At 34.4% G+C, this 25,587-nt stretch overlaps 2 protein-coding genes across 4 annotated transcripts in view; one reads left to right on the top strand and one right to left on the bottom strand.

The window, feature by feature from the left end:
* Window positions 1-25: 25 nt before the first annotated feature.
* On the bottom strand, window positions 26-1,354 carry LOC145934670 (calmodulin-like protein 4). The gene is made up of 5 exons (XM_083035298.1): window positions 1,201-1,354; window positions 938-968; window positions 714-845; window positions 458-640; window positions 26-382 (listed from the first exon to the last, which is right to left on the bottom strand). The coding sequence occupies exons 1-5, from the start codon at window positions 1,201-1,203 to the stop codon at window positions 282-284; spliced, it is 450 nt and encodes a 149-aa protein (XP_082891424.1). The 5' UTR covers window positions 1,204-1,354; the 3' UTR covers window positions 26-281.
* LOC145934657 (disintegrin and metalloproteinase domain-containing protein 10) overlaps window positions 525-25,587 on the top strand; it is a 64,914-nt gene continuing 39,851 nt past the window's right edge. The window contains exons 1-4 of one of the 3 annotated variants that reach the window (XM_083035269.1): window positions 525-651; window positions 4,463-4,671; window positions 11,903-12,598; window positions 16,520-16,661. In XM_083035269.1, the coding sequence (XP_082891395.1) occupies window positions 12,337-12,598; window positions 16,520-16,661 (404 nt within the window). In that variant the 5' untranslated portion in view covers window positions 525-651; window positions 4,463-4,671; window positions 11,903-12,336. Of the gene's footprint in view, window positions 652-1,448; window positions 1,571-4,462; window positions 4,672-11,902; window positions 12,599-16,519; window positions 16,662-25,587 lie in introns of those variants that run through there. The other 2 variants (XM_083035278.1, XM_083035288.1) reach the window with 2 other exon arrangements.

Raw genomic sequence — 25,587 nt, forward strand, 5'->3', positions numbered from 1 at the left:
GAAAATCTAATTAAAACAAAAAGAATAAATAATGAAATAAGCTTTTATTCAATATATATCCAATAACCATGGAAGTCCCACAACCATATTTTTAAGTCATACAATTTTTCACAAAAGTATGAAAAAAATTAAATTTTTTTACATACTTTTGTGAAAAATTGTATCTGTATAAAATATTTTTCTCCTTTTTATGCATTTTCATCTTTCATCATAGTAAAAATATAAAATGTATAATATAATATATGTATATATATATATATATATATATGTCTTTTAACAATTTAATAATAATCCGGTACAGGTGCACAGGCTATTTTCACAAAGTCTTCGTACTTAACATGTCCATTTAAAGATACATTGGCCTCGCGGAAGATTTGCTCCACTATAACAGAAAATGGTATGTGAAGCAATAACAGTAATAATAGTAAAAACAAAATTGAATCAATGATTTATATACCTTCTTTGCTACTCAATTGTTCTCCCCAGTGAAGCAGCATGTGTGCCAATTGCCTTGCCGGAATGGTGCCACTATGAGAGATATCCGCAGCTTGAAAAGCTTTAATCACTTCTTTCGGTAGATCCTCTGCACAAGTCTGAAGATGCATGACTTCCAAGAAATCAGCAAAAGACATTTTTCCACCTGGAATTGAGGTAGATAAATTTATTTATATTTTATTTGCAAAGAAAAATAATTAGTACAAAAACACTGTTACCTTTGTCCTTCATATATTTGTTTAACTCTGCAATAGTTGGGCTTAGCCCTAAAGATCTCATAATTATAGTGAGCTCATCGAGTGTACGAATCTGACCATTTCGAGCAAACAAGTAGAAACATTCCCGAAACTCTATAAAAAGAAATTAATATTAATGTTTATTCAATTTATGCAAGATGTTCAAAAAAATATGCAATGATAATATTGTGATATCTTCAACATACCATCTATATCTTCTTCTCTAAAGTAACGTGCCTGTAATATTATAAATATTATATTGAGTGAATACGAGAGTATATAGATTATATATATATTTATAAATTAAGGAACTCTTTATTATATCAAAGACAATTATGTGTATAGGATATAAAGAAAGTAGATAAAGTTTCAGATAATATTTTTTAATAAAATTTTAAGATATAAATTAAATTTTAATAATTATAATATTTTAAATAGATTTATTAATTAAAATTTATATTAAAATTACCATGATTGATTATAAGAAGATTACGTTCTTTTTTCGAGTATCGGAATGTTTCTTCACAATTTTGACACAACAGGTGTTTGACACAGCGAGACATAACCTTACCTTACCCCACTCGTTCTATTTTCGCTGCTTGTAAAAGAGCGACATCATCTGCCGCGATGGTGTACTAAAAATCAATCGTACCAATCCACAAACTTAAAATGCATAATTTTTTTTTGTTGGCAAAACACTCAAATATCAGAGAGAAATAATCTCACCAACGTATCTCAACTCGAATACTGTTGTAAAACGAAATTTCAAAGTTTTCTAAGAATTACTGGAAAAAGGGGACAAATTTTTGATCCAAGACGACATCAGAGATATCAGAAAAGTAAGTTGAATGTAGTTATCTCCCCCAAAGACTTTTCTCTTATACACATATTCGAGATGTTATACAATGCGCTGTTTAACCTGTACATATACGATTAGTTCACTTTATGCATATATTTTTGGCATCGTAACTCAATTAAATTTTGAGAAAATCTGTCGATTTAATCACACACGAAATACCTAAAAACGAATTGTTTAAGAGGATTTAATTTTTATTTATTTGACAATGAAAGTTAAAAACAATATTGAGGATTAAAAATAATAGCAATAATTATCCATTAAATAAGTACTTTTTTAATATAAATACTTTTAAAATATAATTACATTAATCAAAATAATTGCAGGAATGTGATATATGATATTATTATTTTTCCAATAATTTAATCTCGAACGAATATACAATTTTTATTATTCCTCAATATAAGATACCAGATAATAGCACACAATAGTTAATCGTTTCTTCATTTGGTAGCGAATATTTCTGTAACAATTCGTTCAGACGGTTGAAAAAGAGCGATTAATCAAACGGCATTAGCCGTTCGGCAACTTTTGGAGGAATAAATTCCGCGCTAATTGCGACTAATGCGATCGAGCAGCGCTATCGGGAGGCGAAAAAAGCCGCCCGCAGCATCCCGAAAAGAATGGCCGAGCGGAACAATGATCCGGTAATCGTCTCTTCCGGGTAGCGGATTAGAATTTATTTCGAATGTGCCGGTGCGCGCGTATACTATTGATTAATGTTCGTCTCTTCGCTTCTCGTTAAAAAGACCTCGCTATCAATCTCGCGCCCTTTATATGAGGCGGACGATCACTCTCTCTCTCTCTCTCTCTCTCTCTTTCTCTCCCATCCGAGGATTCACCCTAGAGACGAATCAATTTTTTTCGCATCTCCGGGAATGACTCGACTGATTCTCGTTTAGCGTTACTTCGTGACGGCAAGAGGAAACACGAGAAACGGGAAATATTGGCTCGCACGATTGCGAATTAATGGTATAATTTGATTTCGCGGGCGTGCGAAAATATATCGAAAGATTACATATACGTAAGATTCTCGCATTTTTCTCAAAGTCACAGAATGACAGAGTTAAACCCGAGAGATCTATCAGAATTTATATATATATATAAATACCGACGTATATCTCGCTAATTATATCTCAAATATTCGTAAACATGAAGTCCGCGAGAAGTTGTCTCTTACATTTTCTCTCTCTAATATGTTATTTTGATTTTACTCGAGCTCTATATATTTACGTATGTTGGTTGACATTAATTCCGTCTCTCTTCTAGCCTAATTATTAAACGAATCTCTTATCTCATTACCTAATGCTATAGATGGAATATATGTCAGTCTTAAAACAAAAAAATGTAATTGCAAATTGTTCTGTAAACAAACGGAGAACGTGATTATCGCGGCAGTTAATGCGAACGCTTCCTCGTTCGATAGTTACGAACAGTTAACGTTCCTGCCGATGTTAGCAGTCGTTAAGAACGAATACGAACTCGCAGCAGCCCGTGGAAACTAATTGGATATCGCGGGCTCGTCCTTTGCAGCATACCGTTTCCATAATTAAATTGCTCGCGGCCTCGGCGTCGCCGCATGTCGATAATCAAACTAATCCAGAGCGCAACATTCCCAGGGTAATGGTTTCCCGTCGAGGACCAACGTGCGGGAGGGAGGGATTCCAGACCGCAACCCTTCGGTTCCTCTGTCACCTTTCGTCGTCGCTTTTTGCGCGGTTCTTTTGTTTTATTGATAGATCGCCCTTCGCGTATAGGGAAAGGCTCGCCGTTTACTTCGAATATATACGAGGGTAAAAGCAATATACCGAACGACAGATACGAAAATATATAGCGCGACAGACGCGGGAACTGTACGAAATAGATGTAGATCTATGAGGGTAGACGGAGGAGAAGGGGCGAAGGGGAGAAGGGAGGAGAAAGAGAGAGAGAGAGAGAGAGAGTGAGAGAGAGAAATCGAACGAGGAACCTCGGCGAAGAGCGGGATGGAGAAAGTTCGAAAGGACGACGACGCGCTCGCGCATCTCGTCCTGTCTGTGCCGGCTGCTCCAATCTTCCTCCGAGTCGAAGGAGGCTGAACCAGGAGACAGGATAAACGCGCGCGCGGGTGTCGGGCGACGTGTTCGGCCGCGAGATAGAATTGATGGAAGGGGAGGGCGAAGGGGGAGGAAGGGAGAGTGCGAGGGTTGAATAAGCCCGTTCCGTTCGTAAAAGGGAGATCAGCGAGGGGATGCCAGAAAGATACGGGGGAGAAGGAGAAAGAAACATTTATTCTCGCTCTCTTCGACAAAAAAATATATACATATAAAATAAATATATCAGCGCGTAATTGTTTAATATATACGATTACACTTTACGATCGTGAAACTTTGAAATCAAAATCTTTACTCATTGTGATATTTACAATAATAAATATGTTAACATGTGTATATTAATATATATAAGAGAGAGAGAGAGAGAGAGAGAGGGAGGACGAGAAGCGAGTAGCAGACGGAGCAGCGCAGCGGAGTGAAGAAGAGAAAAAATCTCGCGTTGCGTATATCGGAGAGAGAGAAATGCGCGCGCATGAATGAGAGTGAGAGAGTGAGAGAGAGGGGGAGGACACAGCTAGGTCGAACGCGCGCGAGTGGTGGGGGGAGTCGTTGTCCTCGGGAGTCTTCGTACGCGCGAGACTCGCGCTCGTCAGTCCGATGCGGACCGCGCTGACGTCGATATCGATACTCGGCGTACTTCATGTTCGTGCTCGCGCGCGCGGCGTGATATTTCGTTTCGCGTAACGCGGTGCATGCGTCCCTTCTCGCAACCGTCAACGTAGCAGCGAGACGTGCTCAAAGGACGTCTCTCATCCCGCGTGTGTATGTGTTTATTTGTGTAGCTGTGTGTGCGCACGTATCCCGGATGCCCGATGTGTCCCGCACGACGGAATAGTACGCGGGTGGCGTCGCTATGCAACGGTGAACGCCGATGACACACGGGGCTTTCATCCTCGCGTGGCGTCATCGGCCAGCAGGATCGTGGTAGAGAGAAGAACGCCCGTGCTCTAACAGCTAGGACTCTGGGAGCTACGAGAGGAGCTGCGCCTCGGTAAGTGTCAGAGTGTATATTCTGTATATACATACAACACGGAGCAGGCGCGATTATGTGTGTGTGTATCTGTACTATGTATGTGCGTATTGCAAGTGTGCGTATACAGGGCGGCCCGATAAACGTGTCCTTTCACGTTTCAAGACGCGCGTCTTTGACGATTCTCGAGTCTATCGGATAAAATTCAAAATAGAGGACGCCATTTCCCGCAATATTTGCATACGCGTTGAATATTTTGATATTATTAGCTTTCGCGAATCGGATTTTATCGAAGTTAATAGTCTTGATATCAAAATAATTGTTTTTTTCATAGCGTTGCGAGTTCCGTTGCATATCCGCTGAAAGGATTGAGGGGAGGGAAACCCGTTGTGTGTACGCATCTTGCGCGCGAGCTCCCTGTTTTCGTCACATTTGAATACCCTTACATTTCTCTGCGATATGTTTCGAGATGAGAATGATAGGAACACAATTTACCTTGCGAGATAGATTTCTCGCGGACTCGTGATACGTGAAGCTTGTCGCATATTCAATCGAGATAAATTTTGATATACACGACATATAATATGTCAAAATAAAATCTTTTGTTTCCGCTCTTACATTGACGCGCATTTATAATTGTTAGCTATAACAATAATATTTGCATAAATAGAAAATGTCATGTATATCAAAATTTATATTTATTATTAAGAAAAGAGATTAGAGATAGAAAAATATGAGGGTGTTTTGTACTGCTGCTTTTAAATTGTACTTTCTGACATTATACAGCTTTACATTTTAGAATTAAAAACACGTACTTTTTAATTCAATTTAATACAATTTCTTAATTCTTAAATTTAATCAACGTTTAACGATTTTAATTTAATGTTTTATTTTATTTTATAGTGGCTTTTTAATTGAAAAAGATGTTAAATGCAATGTTAGATTTACAATTATTTGAAACAGAATAAATTAAACAAAATTTTTATATGATTATTTGCTTAACAATTAACATTGTCAATTGATAATTCAAATGAATGATTAAAGTTTATTTAATATTTTATATCAATGTTTTAATCAATTAAAATTAAAATTGCAGACTCATATCTTTTCTTTCTTTTTTGCTCTTTTTCGCAAAAGTTTTCTCTATGATAATAGGACAAATGTATTATAATAAAGTAGACTTGAAATTTGTGGATAATTTAAGTGTCAAGACTCTGTCTTTATTTTTCTCAATCTCGCTGTTTGGACACGTCGAGATTTACATCACAGGCAATTTACATAAATTATATTTCGCGTTTTTTAAATTAGTGATTACGCGAGACGAGTTGACCTTGTCGTCTCGTTCTTCGACTTCGAATCGTCTTCGTCGGCGAACACGGTAAATGAATCGGGGAAATATTTACGGTAAAAATTGGTAACGTCTCGTCAAAGCTTTTGGGTAAAGTTTGCAAGCTCGGTCGCAATGTCGCGAGGAAGCAAGTGCAAGACCTGTACATTGACGTTCGTCGTTTCTTCCGCTCTCTCTCAGGCAAAGTGTTTTACCGTGTTATGCCAAAATGGCATTGAGGAAAGCACTCAGTGTTTTCGCGATATTGCGTGTATTGCGTTTAGGGATAAGTGGAACTGGATCGGTTAACCAGCAAGCTTACCGTTTTTTTCTTCATATGTCCATGAGCTAATAATGCGATATTATCATCCCGTGGTCTCTTTAACGATTATAAATAAGACGATTATTATGAGGATAAAATTATATTAACTCTAATAATGGTTAAACGGCGAATATGATACGTACCGGGGATGAAAGATAACAATAGCGATTTAAATCCTTTTCCAGCGTGTGTGTGTGTGCTGGTTAATATAGAGACTTTTATTATCTGCATCTTGGAGCAGAGTTTCCTGGAGTAATTTAATACAGACTTATTTCTTTTCTCTTTTACTAGAACTTTCAATTTTAATTAGCCGGGGTGACAACGCGTGCAGGGCTGTTTCGAATTACTGGCCTTGTATTCTCGACTAAATAAAACTAGGTCAGAAATTCGTAATATAAACTAAAATTCCCAATGGATTGCAACCCACGCGATAACATTACGAATCTCGCTATTATTCGGATAGTTGGATATATTGGAGAAGATTGCTAAAATATACCTATATCAAATATTATGTGTAGATTGTCATCATTATACGCGTTCAATCTGGGGAAAAAACGTATACTTAGAATATTATATATATATAATATATAATACAATATATTAATAAAAGATTTTGCTGTTTACATTATAAGTATATAAAGCTACTTTCAATTGTAATGGATTCTCATCTCATATATATATTCAGCTCTCGCGAATAAAATAATAGGAACATTTGTGTAATTTATAAATTATTTTAGATTCTAAACTTTTTTAGTAGTCATATATATTGTCACAGAAAAAACTCAATGAACTCGAATTAGCGATAAAGCTTATTTTCTGATCAATTCTGAAAATAATTCGATTCCAATAAAATTACATGAATAAAAAATATCATTTCTACTCTTTAAACGAAAATATATACTTATTATATTATTGCATGGCATTGCCAAATCTTTTTTTAATTTTTTTAAAAATATTGTATCTGAAAATTATAAAGAAATTATATTATTGAATTTATATTACTGAACAATTTTCACGTCATGAGGTGCAATATACTATCAAAATTATATTTTCGCGTCGAATTTTTTTCATAAAATTGGAGAGTAGTTAACGACGTACAATCAAATAATACTATCATATTTAATCAAATTATTTTCGAAAAAATAATTTATTAGAAAAGGAAGATGGAATTAACACTCTTGCTGAATATTATTGATTCTATATGACTTCTGAAAAATATCTGTAAACAAAATTAAAATCACGACAACTTATTTTAAAATATTTACTATTATATTATTAAAATAATTCTATTTAAAATCACAACACATATAGGATGTAAAAAAATTATTTTGTAATTAGATGCCAACTTATTTATCTCTTATGGAAACTATAGGTACGTGTTAATATATTTTGGCTTTTGGTCGTAATTAGTCTTAATTTTTCGATCGTAATTGTGTTTCTTTGGGCTAATCAAAATAATTTAGTTTTTTTTAGAGAGTGAAAAGAGCATTAAAATTTATATACAATGTAATTGGTATTACGAAAACACATTACGAGTAATTGAATTTTTAAAGAAGGCGGAAATTTATCGACGTTGAGAAAGAGTTTCGATGTATCGTCATTCGGACGGCATGCCGGGTCGATTCGCGTTCGTAATTATTTTACGTCCGGACTCTATCTCATGCTCGGACGCTTGGACATTACGCAAAACGTGTTTCGCTGCGAGGTAACGGTTCAGCGAGGTGAGCTCGGAAAATTGTCCAATCGCCGGCGAACGGCGAACGATGCTTACGACACGTTGATCCCCTCGGCATCGAGTCTTCATCTGTCGATATCTCTGGATTATTACGATCGAATTTTGATAACGTACCACGACAAGAGAGAGACTCTATATAGTTAGAATAAAGTGTCGAGTATAATATGCATGAACGGATGAAAGCGCGCGCGAATTTTTGATGCTTCGTGAAATGTCCGCGCTAAAATCGGATGTCGGATCCGACACTTATATATGATAGTCGAGGGTTGTAAGAAAACTCTCCAAATTTTGCATATTAAGAGATTTATTTATCCTTCTAAGAAAATATACTTGATCTACGCGAATGATGATTCATTCCAAGTGAATGTATTGGAGGAACGGGTTTCCTTCGACTCAAGGTGAATTCATTGGGAAGTTTACTTTTGTGTGACGATGAGAAAAGTAGAAAAAAAAGAACAAAGGAATCGTTTCACAGAAATAATAATCTGCATTTAGAAACGGCAGGAATAGAGATTTTTGCTTCGCGGTATAAATTCTGCGTTAATAGCTGTATATGTATAATAAAAACAGTACGCGATTGCCTCGAGTTAAATTAATGGATTTTAAAATTAATGAAGTAAAAACGTATATATGAATATATTTTTACGGAATTAATATCTTTATTTTTAATTGCTTTTAATATTATTATTTATTCCTATATGTCACACAATATTAATGTATTATTAAGATTTACGTATTAAGTAAATTTTTTTTAATTGCTAAAAATGAGTGTGTCTGTATATATGTGTACAAAGAGAATTTTCTCTTAGAATTTACCCTGAGATGAGAATTTCTCTGATTAATATTTATCACAATAAAAATAATAATATCTATCACAATAAAATATAAAATATGTTTGTTTAATTTTACTATTAATAGTAAAATTAAACAAACATATTTTATATTTTATTGTGATAGATATTATTATTTTTATTGTGATAAGTATTAATCAGAAAAATTCTCGTAAAATTCTTTCCATACCATATTGTTCCACGATTACCATGATTTTCAGGGTAAATTCTAAAAGAAAATTCTCTCATTGTCAATGTAGCTATAAGATTGTTATCAATTTTAAAAATGAATTTCTACACAATATTGACAGTTTCAATTACAAAAAAATATCGTATTTCTGTCATCTTTCAACGCGGTCCATTTTTGCGGAAACATCGTTCGCATGAGTCACTTGTCACTTCCTCTTCGCTTTGGGCGACCCGTCCCGGAATAATCATCAAATGCGAACCGTGTAAATTCGCCGCTTCGCCGTGCCGGGACTTGCGAAATGCGAGTAATAGCTTTCGCCCGTGCCAAGTCATTCTTCCGCCTGCACGGACGAGGCGCGATAAAGCTCCTCCTCGTACGAACATCGCGTCGACATTCCATTTTCGGAATGTAGTGTCTATCCCCCGTCCGGGGACCACCTCTAGTCCCTCCCGATCCCGAGTAAGTGTATCCGGCTGCAGCAACTGCTTCTGTAATTTATTTTGGCATCAAACTTTAAAGTTTTAAAATATCTATCGTGACCTATATACCTACCTATTTAATTGTGAACTTTACAACGGGGTCGAAGAAGAATGTTTGAAACGAAAATAATAATAAGAAAATAATATCGCACCGCCCATTTTTTGACGTCAAGATCTTTCTTGTCTTGAAACTCGGATGTGTACTGAATCCGCGTTAAAATAACATTTGCGCAAAATTATTCCCAATGTTGACACTTTAAAGTTCGTAAAGTTTATGCAAATTCACTTGTAATTAAACTTGTCTCAGATATAGTCATAGCTCTTTCTACTAATCACCATATTTAAATAATTTCCGCTTTATAAGTACAGTACAATATATGTATAAGATAATATTAAAAGAAAAACAAGATAAAGCTTCCTATAGTTTATTTTCGCCAAACATTTATCATGTTTCAATTATTTTATATTTTAATTGTAATATAATTTTGCACAAAATTTTTTATTATTCTTATAACTTTAAATCTTATCTTATATTCAAATCTTATATTTTTTTGTTTAGTCTGTCATGTTTATGATAAAGTTGGCTGAAGTAAAATGTTCTAAAAGATCCGCCGGTGGCATCCATTGTTCATTGCTCACGAGCTTAAGCGTAAACATGATTTATTCGCGGATTATGCATCGTGTCACATCGAGGGAAAATGTATTATCGCTCCGGTGATGTCGAGCTTGCACGTCGCGATGCATACACACTTTTATTTACACATTACAGCGTGCATCTCGGTGCATCTCTTGGCGTTGGAATGCTAGTCGGATATGTTAAAGCTTGATTATACATATATATATACATATATGCGCGACTGTTCCTCTCTGAGAATGCATCTTGTGCCTATTATTTCATTTTGTTCTTTCACTCTGAAAGAATTTGCGAGAAGAATACGGAACCTGTGCAAACCTGTTTCTTCTCAACGCGGTCTCTTTTATGGAAAAAAAGTGCAAAGCTCTTCTCTCGTGTGTCGAAATATATACGTTTTGTAAAACCAGTTGCGCGAAAACCAGTCTACCGCAATAAATCTGTGATACAGGAAATAAAAAGATATATTAATTATATAATTCTCTATATTATATTATCGAAGCTTATACAATTTTTAATTTTTCGCAATAGAAATATTATCTCTTTTCCATTATTATATTTCTCTTTATGACATATTTTTTAAAATAAAATGTAGAGTGTTTGATTTCATTAAAAACATTATTATTGAATTTGCAAATTGAATATTATTTTGCGATCTGTATCTAAGAGCGTAACGCATAAATGCAAAATATTGAATAAAAATGTATTATGCTGTTACTAATTGCGTTTCGACTAGCAAAGTTAACCTTCCTCCCAAAAAAGAGTATATTCATAGAGTATTAACAATACGAAAGTCACTTTGCTAGTAGCGCGTATCATTTGCATGTTTCAGAACTTTTTCCATGAAAAATGCAAACTGTTTGCGCGTTATGAAACTGCTGTATTTCGCGAGTATTTTTAATCGTCGTTGCTCATTAATAATCTCTTCTGCGTCGGCTATGCATATACCGAAATTTCAGGCGACCAGTTTACGATAGTACTGGGAAATGGGATTAGATTGTATTATCAAAAGTAACTTTGCTTCGAAGTAGTTTTATAGAGCCATACATTATTCAACGAATAAATTAACAATTAACTCATGGAATCTCGTCCTAAATATCACAAAACTTGAGTTAATATAAATAACTTTCTTGGATATTAAATTTTTTATTTCACGAATATTATACATACGAAAAAAAATCTGTTATATTTTTTACTCCGTATTTATAGAGGTATACTAAATAAAATATTAAATTATTATTCCGTCGTAATATTAACACCTATTTTCTTTCAGTTGTTTGAAAATTCTTATTCATCATAACGCAGCAGAGTTATATCTTTTGTCTATTAGCGTAACCTTTGTTACATGCACGGTTTGTACATATGTATGTATGTATCGGGACCATTAATGTGCTCCATTATACAAGCCTGCCCGCGTTTATTCTCGCCCGAACAATCCTCCGACTACAATTGCCTAGTCGACGACGCTCTCCCTATTGCCTCCCTTTCCCCCCTTCGAAATACAAACTCTCTTTTACGGTTTACAAGTTTACTTTTACGAGGTAAATGTTCTCGGTCACCCTTATCGCTTCTCTTGCAGCGCATAAGTGGAAACGGCCGCGTAATTTCGCAGCGCGGTAAGTTTCACAATCGCGAGTTAGCGGCTTTAACTCACAATCTAATCTTTTCTTACCAAGAATAGAATAATCTTGCATGTTCCTAACATTTATGACCAATTTTTGCACATTTTTGTCAACAGGATCGATCGACGACCGGACATCTTGGAGGTGGTAGACGTCAAGGAGAGAAGAGGATGAGAGGAGAAGGAGTCGATCCGCCGTCGAAGGTGAGGCGAGGTGGAACCGACTGAAAAAGAGAAGAAAAAGAAGAAAAAAGAAGGAAAGCTGAAAGCGAAGAAGAGACGCGGTGAAGGAGACGGCGGAGAGGGGTCGAAAGGTTGAGCGACCTACAGACCACGACGAGGAGAAGGTGGTGGCGGGGAAGGGGCGGTGAGGAAAGGGCAGACCGGGGAAGAAAGAGGAAAAGAAGGAGGAGGAGGAGGAGGAGAACGACCGGAGAAGGACGGAGAAATGATCTTGGTAGGTGACTGGCAAAGTGCTGCGGTGGTCGACTCCTCGACGAAAGGCAGATAGCGCCGCCATTAGTCGTTGCCGGGTACGGAACATCGGGCCCATGCGCGTTGCGGCCCTGGCCGTGGGTGAGGAGGGCGAGGAAGAAGACGGGGACGAAGAAGAGGAGGACCGAACGGCGGGGCACCGCCACGAGGCTCGCGGGCTCGCGATGTGCCCCGCGGCTACGGCGGCAGTGGGGGACAGAAGTCGATGGTCTGCCACCAAGTGTCCGATTTTCTTTGTGCTGCTGCTGCTGTTACCCGTCTGGTTTCTGACGATCGTCGTCGATGCGTCTCCCCTTCACCCCGTACCACCGCACAAAGGTGAGTCACGTTTACCTTTCTTCAAGCCTTTCTTTGTCGACTCGTTAGAGCAACGGTGCCCCAAAGTTCGTACACTTATTGTTGGAATGTTATTACATACGATGAGTTTGTATGAACTTATCGATTGACTCTCTTGGATAAAGAATTTCTAGGATTCCAAAGATTTTTTGCAATAACAGCTAATCAGTATGTTCGATAAAGCTTATTATCGACAATATAATAACATCTCTAATATGACCTATGGAACAAATTGAAAATTGAAAATTGAGAAAGATAAAATTTTCATACGTTTTTCTCTTCATAGAGTTTTCTCTTTCACATATATATTTTCTAGCATAATAAAATTTAAGATTTTTAAAAATATAATTATCAGTAAAATTATAATAGAGAGAAGACTGAAAAAACATATTAACATTGCTCTGAGTGCATAAATTATTATCATAATTTGAGAATTTTTGCATAATGTTTTTTGATCTATTTTTTAGTCTTTTTTTAATAATTAACAAAGTAGTTAACAAATTAATTAAACAAAAATTAACAAAGTAAAGTAATTATATAGAGTTTAAGAACCATTTTTTTATTTTAAAAAATTACAAAGAATAATTGCTTATATTACACATTATATAGTTTTTATTGCGATAAAAATATATTATATTCTTATAATACACTTATTATATTCCACCTTACTGTAATTTTTCGCTTTTGAAACAAAATGCGCGAAAACGAATGACCGTGGGGAAACAACGAAAGTCTACATAAATTAAGAGAAAGAATCGATTTTCATTAGATAAATTATTCTCGCGATTTACGGCATTGATTCGGAATTACGATTAATTCGCGATTGAGTTATAGGATATTAGATCGTATTAGATCTGTTCTCGATTAGCAATCTGTAATGTGCATCTCGCAAATGCTATCATGTAACCCTAATTCGTATAATGCATACGAAATCGGTCTCGCATGAGGGATCGATTCATAATTAATAGACTCATATGGATCAACGTTGTTCTTTTGATGTACATATGATTATCATAGGTACAAATATGTATAAGGTATGATGCCATTGTATTGTTGTGCAAGATTTAAAAATTCTATTATAAAAAAATAGTCATATTTTTTTCGTATATTCTTTCTTAATATCGATAATAATAATTTAGAATTTTAGAATATTTCACTCAACTTGACTGATAATTCTTGACTTTTTGAATTAAATATTTTCATTATAATTTAGAATTATTTGAAATTTAATAAAATTCGGTTCACATCGCAATTACACGTTCGTGTGATTCTTTGCGCGAGATATTCTAGAAATACCACGTTATTCGGTGTCCTGGACGGGTCCCGAGTCTCGAACAGGTCCGCCCGCTCGTCGATGGCCTCAAATCCGATACTCACCCTTTTGCCTCACGTGTTCCTTTTATGTTCCGATCGTTCGATCGATAGTATTTGCGGAAACAATGGTACGCGCGACCTTAAACGGTACTCTAATTGCGAATGCACGCGATGCAAACTGAACTTCGCGTCGTTCCATTGACTATTCGACCATTTATATGCATCGAAAATTGCTCAAGTCACATCTGCAAAGTCTGTTCATTAAAATGAATATATCGCGCAATTTATATTTCGTATTTTCATTTTATTTCAAATTTTACTGCAAATTTAGATAATTAAAAGATTGTAATTGCGATGGTTAAACAATTAGATCAATTAGACAAATATCTAAAATAAAAATTTTAGTGAAGACTATAGTAGCAAAAGATAATCGAATCGAATAATAAATAATGAACTATTTTTCTTCTTCCTTTATTCTTTTTTTTTGTTCTTTTGAAAAACAATAATTACGAAGATATGTAGATAGAAAAAAATGTCGAATGCGAGTAATTGGATCCGAATGTAATAAGTTTCCAGATCATATGCACATTAATATAATATTTTCCTTTTCATTTATTTAATAGCATACAATTACAAAATTATGTCTGGATAAATACAATTTTACTTTTTATTTGCGTTTTAAACTATTAGCTGAAATTTTTAATTATTTTTGACTGAAATATTTAAAAATTTCTGATCATCGAGAAATTACTCCGTATAGATTATACAAATAAGATATCAAAAACTAAATTCGATACATTGAAATCTAGTGGCTGGGTTATAAAGGTTAATGTGTGTGCGTCCTTTCGGTGAAATGGATGCGAAACAAGTGCACTTTGGTTGCCGCACTTGTCCGAGATCTAAAAACGTGTCTCTGAGGAGCTCTCTCGGCTGAGTGGTCGTGGTGAATCCTCGAGAAATGTTCGCTTCTCTTAAAATTTTTGTCGCCTTAAAACATTTAAAAAGTTTTTGGAGCGAATGTGATATTTCGCAGGATACAAATATAATATGCGAAATGAAATAATTAACTTTGCAATTATTTTATGATGAAATATCGGCATCCACAAGTAGATAGTAGCATCTACAGCAGATTGCAAGGAAAAAGCTCTTCTACAAAGTTATGATATAGTAATAGTATCATCAATGTGCGAGTGAAAACATAATTGTAATAAATAGTTATAACAATTTTAAATATTACAAATATTTTGCAAACATTAAATAAAAAAATGTGAAATATTTCGGCTTACCTCGGGCTTTTTCCAACTTCTAAAAAAAAAAACGAAAAAATGTGAGAGCCTTACAAGTTAGACAATTTTTTATTAGTTTTCTTCTTATTATCGAAAGTTGTATAAAAGTCAATATATTGATTTTGACTATTATTATATATTATTGCATGTTGCATATTCTTCTATTAAATATACACTGCTGTCTAATTTTAATAATATAATTTGGATCACATTGATTCAAATTGGCAGTTATATTTAGCATTGTATTTGCGATAACATTAGAAATCGGAGATCCAAAATATTATTAAATTATATTTAGGATTTCCATAAATATGGATGTTTTACAAAAAGTTTTATTTATTTAAAATCAGTTATATTTATTCATAGATATATATTCATCTTATTGTTGTATATTTATGTAGATATTGCTTGAATTCACTTTTTTATTATCTGCTATGAAGAAGACATATATAGAAATTTATCACATCCTCTTTTTTACAATAAGTCATGAAAGTGAAAGTATGTCTCGTCCGATGGCTTTGAATTTTGTAACGATATCGATGAAATACGAACAGTTATCGCGCATTTTTTCTTATTGTGGACAATCGAGTGCGATTTGAATACACTTTAATGTTTAAACCATGTGACAGAACTCAAATATTTTAATCTGAATGTATAAATATTGAAAACATTTATCTAAATCAGTTTTCTTTAATTTTGAAAAAAAATGTATTATTAAGTTCTCAGGAGAGAGAAAAAAAAGAATCATTATTCTTAGACTATAGCAAAATTATTTAACATCATATAAATATAAAAAATATATTACTTTAAAATAGTCGCTTTTATAATTATTTAATTATTTACAGATATAAAATGGGATTCTGTCACAAAAAAGGTTTTTTTATAAAAAGATTCGCAGTTTAAAGTGAGAAAAAAGAGAAATGTGGCTACTATTTTGCGATATGATAGCATGAATTAGGCTCACACTTTCAAAGCACTATTATCATATATTATACGAAATATGTTGATAACTATATGTATAACTGTATATAATTATTATCCTGGTAGCAACGAGAGAAATGATCTTTTCGTGTTCCTTTTTTGCCTATAAAGAAGAGATTAACGGGAGGACTTTTTGGTTTATCTAACAATAAGAAGCATCTCTCATTCGTCTCTCTCTCGCGCTCTTAATCATGCTCGCACCTGGTACAAACGTACTTTTATGGCGCGACTCATCTTCGCGTGACTCGCGATTTACGGTTTGCGCAACGTATTCTTCTCAGAAACATGGTCATTAATAGAACCGTTTTCTTGCATTTTTCAGATATCATGCGCAACTCGTACATCGGGTATTACGAGGCAGCTACTTACGACACCGCGACCTTGAGACAACATCGCAACCGGATACGTCGCGACGTCGTCGACTTCGAGCAACCTCTGATTCTGCACCTGAAGACGCTCGACAGGTGAGTTCTATATAAGAGAATCTGTCTTTCCTTATCCCGAGTATATAGCTCTTTTTTTTCCTCGTGTTCCGAGGAAAGATCGATACCGAATCTGACTCTGGACATGCGAGAAGCCTGTTGAAATGTCAGCTACCTCGAACACTCGATTCTAGTTTCAAAATCAAAGTATGATGAATATCGGAAACTCGAAAAAGATATGAGATTTTGGTCTTTGCAGATCTATGATGTCATAAAAATTTTACATGAAAATTTCCAAGCGAGTTTTTGTAATCATATTACAATTTTTTTACAAATTTCGAAAATTGCAAATATTGTTATCCTTTACACACACTTGTAAAGCGATGTGAACAAAGTCGGTGGTGTGTCGCCGCAGCGTTCTCGGTATGTCCTAATTAGGTCAGTGGTACCTAAATCCGATTAAAGATGGTGGTCAAGACTAATTCACGTGCGGTTTATATAGCTTGTATGTGTCACATATAATCGAAGTTATTTGGAAATGTTACATATATATACATATACACACATCTTTTTTAAAATAGAGACTTAATATACATCGAAGAAAATAATTATCTCATTAACAAAAAAATTGAATTTATTTTCTAATATTCTTAGAATATTATTAAATTTCTATTTTCTATCATATATTTCTACATGCTATTCTTTATATATTTTCATCATTTTCTAAAGAATCCCATTTCTTCGTTATGTCCAAATACACGATGTGGTGTAAAATATAAATTATTGAAGCTTTTTCTTAAAGACAAGAAATTTTTTGTTGAACAATTACAGCAGCTTACAGATATGATAATTGGATAATTATAGAAAATGTGAATGATAATATATCAATGCTTGCACGCGTCGAACGAGATTTACTAGATTTACTATCTACAAGAAGAGCAATTATATAGAGTTTCACTCTCGCGGTTATTTAATGTAAGATTGGAACATAACGCAACATCGGAAAGTTTAATTTATGATAGTGCTCCAGTTTAACGATACAAACCGCGTTCTAGTCTGTCGATGTATTATGGAATCGTTTAAATATTGACTCGCGCTTTCACTCTTGCGGCGTATATATTTATAAACTTTAAATGGACGCTAAAGATAACGGTCCATCTTCCTTTTCTATTCTGAATTATAATGGTATACGATATGGTTTTCTCGAATTCTTTAGGTCACTCAATATTTATATACTATATTTACATACTATATTTACGTATATTAAAATAGTATATAATTAAATTTTTTATTTTTGAAATATATATATAATATTCATTTATTAATATTCTTTTGAATTACAAAATTATATTTTTATTACGGAATATAATTAGGAAAAAAAACTAATTGTGAGAAATTGTGCCTAATCATTTGAATTAGAAGCAATTTTATTTGAATTAGAAACCCTGGCCATTTCTTTGTGCTTCTTTAATTCTACGGAAATTGTGAATTATAATTTAATTAAATATATGACTTCTATATTTAAATTTAGCTTCAGTCATATGCAATGGAATTTTTCCATTCCTCTACGTTCAAGAATAGACGAATTAAATTGAATTGCACGAGAATTTCTAATTCCTAACACATTGTGAGATCTATTCTGAAATTAAAATGATTAGATAAAAATAGAAATTGATCCTAAAATTCTAAGGTCAGTTATTCACCAAAAAAGTTTATAGACTTAAAATTAAAAGTTAAAAGTAAAATAAGTTTCTATTAATATCTTTCATAAATAATTACTTTTGACAACTTTTTTTCTTTATTATTAACCTTTCTTTCATTTTTAAAAGCAAAACGAAATGGGATGCAAATAATTTCACATTTGAAAATCCAAGATCATTGTAATCGTTTTATTAAAATTTCCTCGAAAAATTAAATGCAAAATAAAATTATTATTATCAATTTGATTATTCTAAGACTTAAATTCAGAAAATTTTTAGATAGGACGGGACGGAACGAGACGGAATTTAAAAAATAGGCAATATTAAAAAGAACTCGTGGGACATATTGTCTTTTTTTTTTAATTTCGGAGTTATAACTTTTTGAGACAATGTCTCATCCCAAATTTTGGAATTATAATTTTTCAGAGCATTATATTCCATTTCTTAAATTTCAGAACATTTTTTCGGAATTTGGCATGTTTATCAATTCTTTAATATTAAATTAAATGACTTTTCGCGTGTCTGTGACGTACATATTATATATTTCACTGTTAATTTTATTTAAAATATTTATATATGGTTTATAATGAAACAGATTTTATTAATTTTATTAGTAGAACATTAATATAATATATAGAAACAAAATGTCAAGCGACTTTCTTAAATAGAAGGACTAGGTATGAGATAATCACGTATTAATTCAATAATATAGAGAAGATCGTGTTGGATGAATTTTATAATCGCATTAAATCACCTCGGATCTGAAAATTTTGTCCGATTTCGTGTCCCGCGGGGAGCAATGTTAAACATTTGTCGAACTATCCATTATGCAAGAAACTGTGACGACTGCGTGCACCATGTAGATTGCAAAGTTACAACGAATGGTCTAGTATCTCAGCCGTAGCGAAGTGACCCAGTAGAAATAGCTTGCGCGCGTGCCCATTTCCCTCGTGTTCCCTTTTCCTCGCCCCCTTTCCTCTTTTCCCTAGGGGAAAAGGAAAGGGAAACAAGTTCCGAGGAAATTTCGCCCGTAATTCATAGACGTTAAGCTAATTAACTGGCGGGTACTTCTTGATCCGACAGTCAGGAGGATTTGCGGCACCCAGGAGAAAGGAGAGAGGGAGGAGCAGGGAAAAGTGAGAGAGAGATCTTCTCGACGAGAGAAATCAGTGAGTCAAGTCCCGCGATTCCCGTGCGTCGGATTTGGACGCGCGTAATTACCGCTAATTGCTCCGACGAGGACGACGTGACGTCATTGTTTTTTTCTCACGTTTCTCGCTTGTGCGATTACCGTTCTTTCGAAAATCCGCCGTGAAGAAAATTTGTTGCGCCGCACTTATATCCCCTTAAAGTCGATGAATTAGGACGGTGGTGATTCTGTTAACGGGGAGGTAGGAAATTGATATATGAATAGTTGTCTTTTTCTCCTGAACAAGACAAGTCTCGTGATGTATGCAATATATTTATTATTTAACTTTTGCGTATATATGACATTTTAAATTGATTTACTTAAAAAATACATATGCGATTCCTGCTCCAATCCATTATATCGCATCTATATTTATATGAACCGTTAACGATTACGATTGCTGCAAGTTGCAGCCCACTATTGCCACTTGTCTTGATGCGTTACGACTCGCACAGTTATTATGGCTATACATTCCGCCTGACGCAATATCTACTGCCGTTCTACGTTCCGGCAATTCCAGGGAGTTTCAGTCTCGAAAGAATTTTAGTTTGCGAAGAATTCCCTACCTAAAGCTGTCCGGAGAATGTTAAATAGAGAACAAGAAAAAATCGAGGGGTACGTATTGGCATTCCCGTTTCGCGCACCTCTCTCTCTCTCGCATCGCGAATTTCTAACGTTCTATGCGACAAACGACACGCAACGTCTGTCTCTTAGGTGGTACAAAAGACACAAGGGGGAAATGTTCCCCGAACATCTCCCTCCTCCCCAGTTTAGTTGGCAGTCCACCGATGTAACTACAGCGTACATCTCTTTATGTAAATCGGTCGAATCCACGTCGGGCAATAAAATGTAAAGCAGAAGGGGATCGAGTCGTGCGCGCGCGATTCCCTTCGTTCGTTCCCGGTGTCGTCGTCGTACCAAGCGCCACACCCTCCTGCTTCAATCCTCCCCCTTCGACCCCTCGAAATCCTCCTGCACTGTCGCACGACGGTGGCGTTTCCACCCCGGCGCACCTGGTACAAACTGGCAAGATAATAGTTGAGGAGAGGAAGAGAAGAAGTTTCCCCCCGTGTGCGACACACACGCGCCGCCCCGGTTTCTCGTCGCAGAGCGGGCCTCCACCCGGTGATTGTTCTGTCGAGTATCGCAATGCGATTTTCCGTGCCTCTATCCGTGTCGAGGACACACGACCTGGCGTATTTATTTGGCAAACTTGCCGGTCGTTTATCGTATCTTTCGCGAATATAGATCGATATAGGTCGATATGGGCTGTTTTTGCAAATTTTATCGCGACATTGTTGGTGAAAACGCGATTAGATTGATACACATTTGTCCTATGACCTTTTCTCTCGTCTATATCGGATTTTGCAAGGGATTAATTATAAAAATAGCCTGCAATGTTCCATGAGAATCATTTTTGTTATATAATTTTTATTATATAATATATATATAGCCTTGTTTTGCAACCTTTTTTTTCCGGTCGTTGTATTTATGAGATTCTCATTCTTTATATTAATATTGAAACTGATATATACATAAATTGTAGAAAGAAAGTTTTCGAGGAAGAATTAAAATTTTAAAATTAAAATTAAAAAGAAAAAAAGAATCTTGCAGCACGAACTTTTTATACGATGTACACTAACATCTTTTTTCCAGAAAACGATTAAGGCAGATTATATTACATATTCTTTCTTTAAAATGTATTTTTCTATCGCATTATGAAAATTATTTATATTTTATCGATTTTTTTTCAAACTGTGTGACAAAAAAAATGAGAAAACCATTTTCACATTATACACATTTTAGCGATTTCTCAATATACAGAGTGTTTTAGAACTGGCGGAAAAGTTTTTAATGACAGGTTCCTGGTATCATTTGGAGATGATTAAGCGGAAATGTCGAGGAAGGCTATCATTCTCCAAATGATCCCAGGAATCTTTCATTAAAAACTTTTCCGCCAGTTCTGAAACACCTTGTATAGTCTAATCTTGGGAAAAAAGAGCAGTACGGTTGAGAATAGTCGGAAATAGACATCGTATACAGCGGCGACACCTTCTCACTTTTCTAGCCGTGCTTTTGTTTCTCGATGAAACAGGTTTCGCGCATGAATAGGCCGTGTGTATGTACCTCGGCGCACCTAGCTCGGATGTTGCGGATCCAGTTTTCCTGTACGTGGGCACAGGTTTAGTATCCAAGCCAACGCATCGTTTCGTCGTGCATACGGGGGCGTGTTATGGGCTGCTATGAAATATATGAAAGCTAAAGAGCGCACGGTCGGAGCTGCTTTTTCCTCCACCTCTCTTAAGATATGCATGTGTGCCTGGACTTCCTTAATACAATAAAGTTCACCTTTGTTACTAAAGCGCGGCACCGTGCGGCAAAAATCGCGAAAATTTACCCCCTCGACGTGAGCGCGCGCGAGTTATAAAAAGTACGTATATCGCGCTTATAATCATTATGAAAATAAACGTTATGCAAAAGTTGCAGTTTCGAGGAAAAAGAGAAAAATTATTTTAACTACTCTCCCGCTTCGTAGCACGAATTGCTCTTCTAAAGAAGTTGTAATTGTTATAAAGAAGCATGCTCAAAGAATTATTAAATAGATATGTGATTTTATTTTGACTCTATTAATATATCGATATTTCTCGTAATAATTAAAAAGAGTAAAGACCACGAAATTAATAAATAATAGCTTTAATCTCTCGTAGTTATTAGCTCGAATCAATATTTGTTATAAAAGAGGTACAGACATCTCATAGACTATTGACGAAGTTAATCTAAAAGGCTAAAGGCTAAAGCGACTAAAGAGTAGCTTTGAGAAAGAAAGTATACCAGTAGCAAAGTTCTACTTTTGCCAAAGGAATTTGGTGCCGAGTTTTCTTAAAGGAAAATTTAATCTCTTGATGGCATGATCTCTCTCCTTTCCTTCTATCAGCAACTGTTTTTCATATTGAACGTTGAATACATATATAGACAGGTTATTCAGCACAAAGGAAATTTATTTCTAATGAAACTAAACAAGTAATTGTATTCTTTAGTATATTAATATTTAGTAAATAATTTTTCTTGGTATCTTCATTTTTATCATTTGAATATAAGTATTTGCATATTTTTTACGTGCGTTTTTTTTTAATTGTCTCAGAAATTTACGATGATAGAAATAGATTGCATGTTCCTCGGTTTTAAATTAGAGAGCATCTTGTATATACAAACTTAAGAGATTAGCGATAAGGAGATTGGCAAGTGCAGCGCGAAAGTTGGCCTTTTACAAGCTCCGGACATTAAAAGCGGTACTTAAGCGACTTTTTCGCAACGCGCTGCGATGCGATGGGGCGAAGATACGACGTAACGAGCCTCCTTCAAGAACAAAGCTAACGATTCAATGCGCGCGGGGATGTTGGATTATGAAAATGATTGTCGCGGAAGCAGCATGGCGAGCGCGTCATAAAGAGCCGCGACTAATTGTTACACTTCCCCTAATTCCTCGCGTAATGCGTCCCGACTGTGGCCGCGTATCTTTATGGTAATCCAGCGTGTTAGCGTCTTTTTGCTTGGGTTACGCTAAAGTCGTTTCTTCGTCGGCGTCTTTGCGCTGCTAGTACGATGATAATAAATGCCGCGAAAAGAATTACGATCGTTCTGCTAGGTCTCTAAATAAAAGCGCGAGCAGCCGTTCGTAATGCATTAAGAGAACTTTATTCTTTATAGGAATAAAATTTGCTCTCCGAGTGAGAGAATATTGATGACATTTATCGAAAGTAGAGCGATAGAGAAAGAGAAATTAACAATGCAATCGATAAATTTAAAATGCACTGTACATAATTGTTTATAATATATTGCTTGTGATTTTTTGCATTAATTGTAGTATGAAGTACAAATCAAATGTGCGAATTATGTGACAAACATTTTTTTTTTCCTTTTATGTGCCAATATATTTTTTGTAATAGATTTGTAATTTTTTTTATAAGCCATAAATAATTTGTTGATTAAGAATTCATCATACAAAGAAAGAATAGTACAAAATAACCGAAATATTTCTCTTAGTTTTTTGCGTGATCGCTTGAAATGTTTTATTTACATTTTTGTTGTTGAAATAAAGCTTAATTCTTTCTAAAAAAGGGAGAACATATTAGATATTTGATATCTGTAAGAAATAAAATATAAGTAGTAGAGTTTATAGATATTGACAAAATAAGAGAATCAGTCATTAATGAACGAGCGTAGAGACAAGTTTGTAAATTTCCAAATTTTTTGATGAAAAAACGAGAAAGAGAGATTAGATCTAAAGCAAAAAGTATGTTATTAGAGTACTTCCAATATTGAGATTCTCTATATAAATTTAGCAGCGTACGTCATTGTAGTGGCATTTAACGTGACTCGCGTATGGTTGGTTTCGCTTGACCTTCTATGTAAATTCAACGTCATCGTGGAATCAGACTTTAACGAGATATCCGGAAACGTGGTACGTGTTTGCGCATCGTCATTGTGAAAGTCGCATAAGTTCTAACATTGATTTTATTCAATGTGAGAATCATCATTATTACACCGTATTTTATAACCAATTACCAATTTTTCGCCGATCTTTTCAATTGTCATCAGTCACCTGTCGTATGATGACTATCACTATGATTATCGCTACAATGTGCTTAAAAAAGATTTATCATCTGGTCGAGTAAGGATTTGCTAGAAGAACATGTGATAAGCGCATATTTAATTAAAGATAAATTTAAATTAATCTCAAAATTGAATTTTAAATAAATTAAAAAATGTAGTTTATATAAATTAGAAAGTTTTTTCAAATTAACAAAACTCCAGTTTATGTTTGCGTTTGTGTTTCGTTGTAATAATAATATACAAATATTATTTTGTCGTCACACATGTTTTCTATTTAATAACCTTGGCTCGCTCTTGATTAAATATGTGATGTATTTAATTTACAAATGTATATATATAAAGTATAGTTAAAGTACGAAACGCATTATGTTGCATATTTAAATGGACGGATACATTTCGGTTATAAATAAAATAACTAGTATACGCGACGCGCGTATTTGTGAAAGCGCTAATGAGTTTCTCGGGCACACGTTTCAATTTACCACATTCTAATATTACATGTTTTTATATTGCCTCTTTCAAAAATAGCTCCTTTATAATTTATCTATTGTATTTTGTATAGAATATAATAACATGGTCGAGTTTATTTTCGAATGGATAAAATGGATGCACAATCAGCATCTGTACGTCTTTATTGAAAAACAAATATTATCATATTTCAATCGGGATTTATTTTTCTACAAAAATATTTAGTATTTTTTTTTATGTTGAAAAGAATTATTCGGTTTTCGTGCAACAATTCATTATATTTTTATTTATTATATTTTTTCCGCGATACGTTATTTTTATAATTGTACATCTCGATGGTATACGTCAATAATTGAAAGTGTTTTTATGAAAACGTCAATAATTTATCCATATATACGCATCAGTTTATAATATTTTAATATTTCACTTTTTCCTGCAAGTTTTCGCTTTTTCATAATTTATTTACTGTAGTATTTTGTATCAATAAATAACACGCTCTATTTTAATATAATGAAAGTAAAGCGCGTAAAAAAACTTGCTAGAATTATTAAAACACTTTTTTACATATCCTCATTTATTATACATATATATCTTTATTCATACGATTTATTTCTTTTATACAAGTAAAACGCAATATTTGTACAAAGAAAACATATCACTCAATGTGAAAGAAAAAATTTATTTCTATCATACATATAATGTCTTTGTCACATAATCAAATGTCCGGATTCTATCTATGCTATTAATCCATTTCACGTCGTTTTTCCTTATATTATTTATAGGAATCCATAGCGCAAATGTTAATCTTAACAGATATGATCTCGTTAAAGGCGAATTTGTTACGTAAATGTCATATGCAAGAGTGAAAGAGCGCGTGTATATTTAGCTGAATCTGTGGGAGAAGCCATTCGATCCGTATGATGTTACATGGTTTCATCTTGAGCTTAAGCGATCTTTAGAGGTTCGAAGGTTTCAAATGTCGTATCTCTCGAAATCA

Source organism: Prenolepis imparis, unplaced genomic scaffold, assembly GCF_030444845.1.
Source record: "Prenolepis imparis isolate NDT839.2.m4 unplaced genomic scaffold, iyPreImpa1.0 SCAF_1, whole genome shotgun sequence".
NCBI classification, from domain to species: Eukaryota; Metazoa; Arthropoda; class Insecta; order Hymenoptera; family Formicidae; genus Prenolepis; species Prenolepis imparis.

Coding starts and splice junctions, on each gene's coding strand:
- LOC145934670 (XM_083035298.1), bottom strand. Junction 846..937: donor TAGAGAAGAAGATATAGATG/GTATGTTGAAGA, acceptor TTCTTTTTATAG/AGTTTCGGGAATGTTTCTAC. Junction 383..457: donor ACAATTGAGTAGCAAAGAAG/GTATATAAATCA, acceptor TTTCTGTTATAG/TGGAGCAAATCTTCCGCGAG.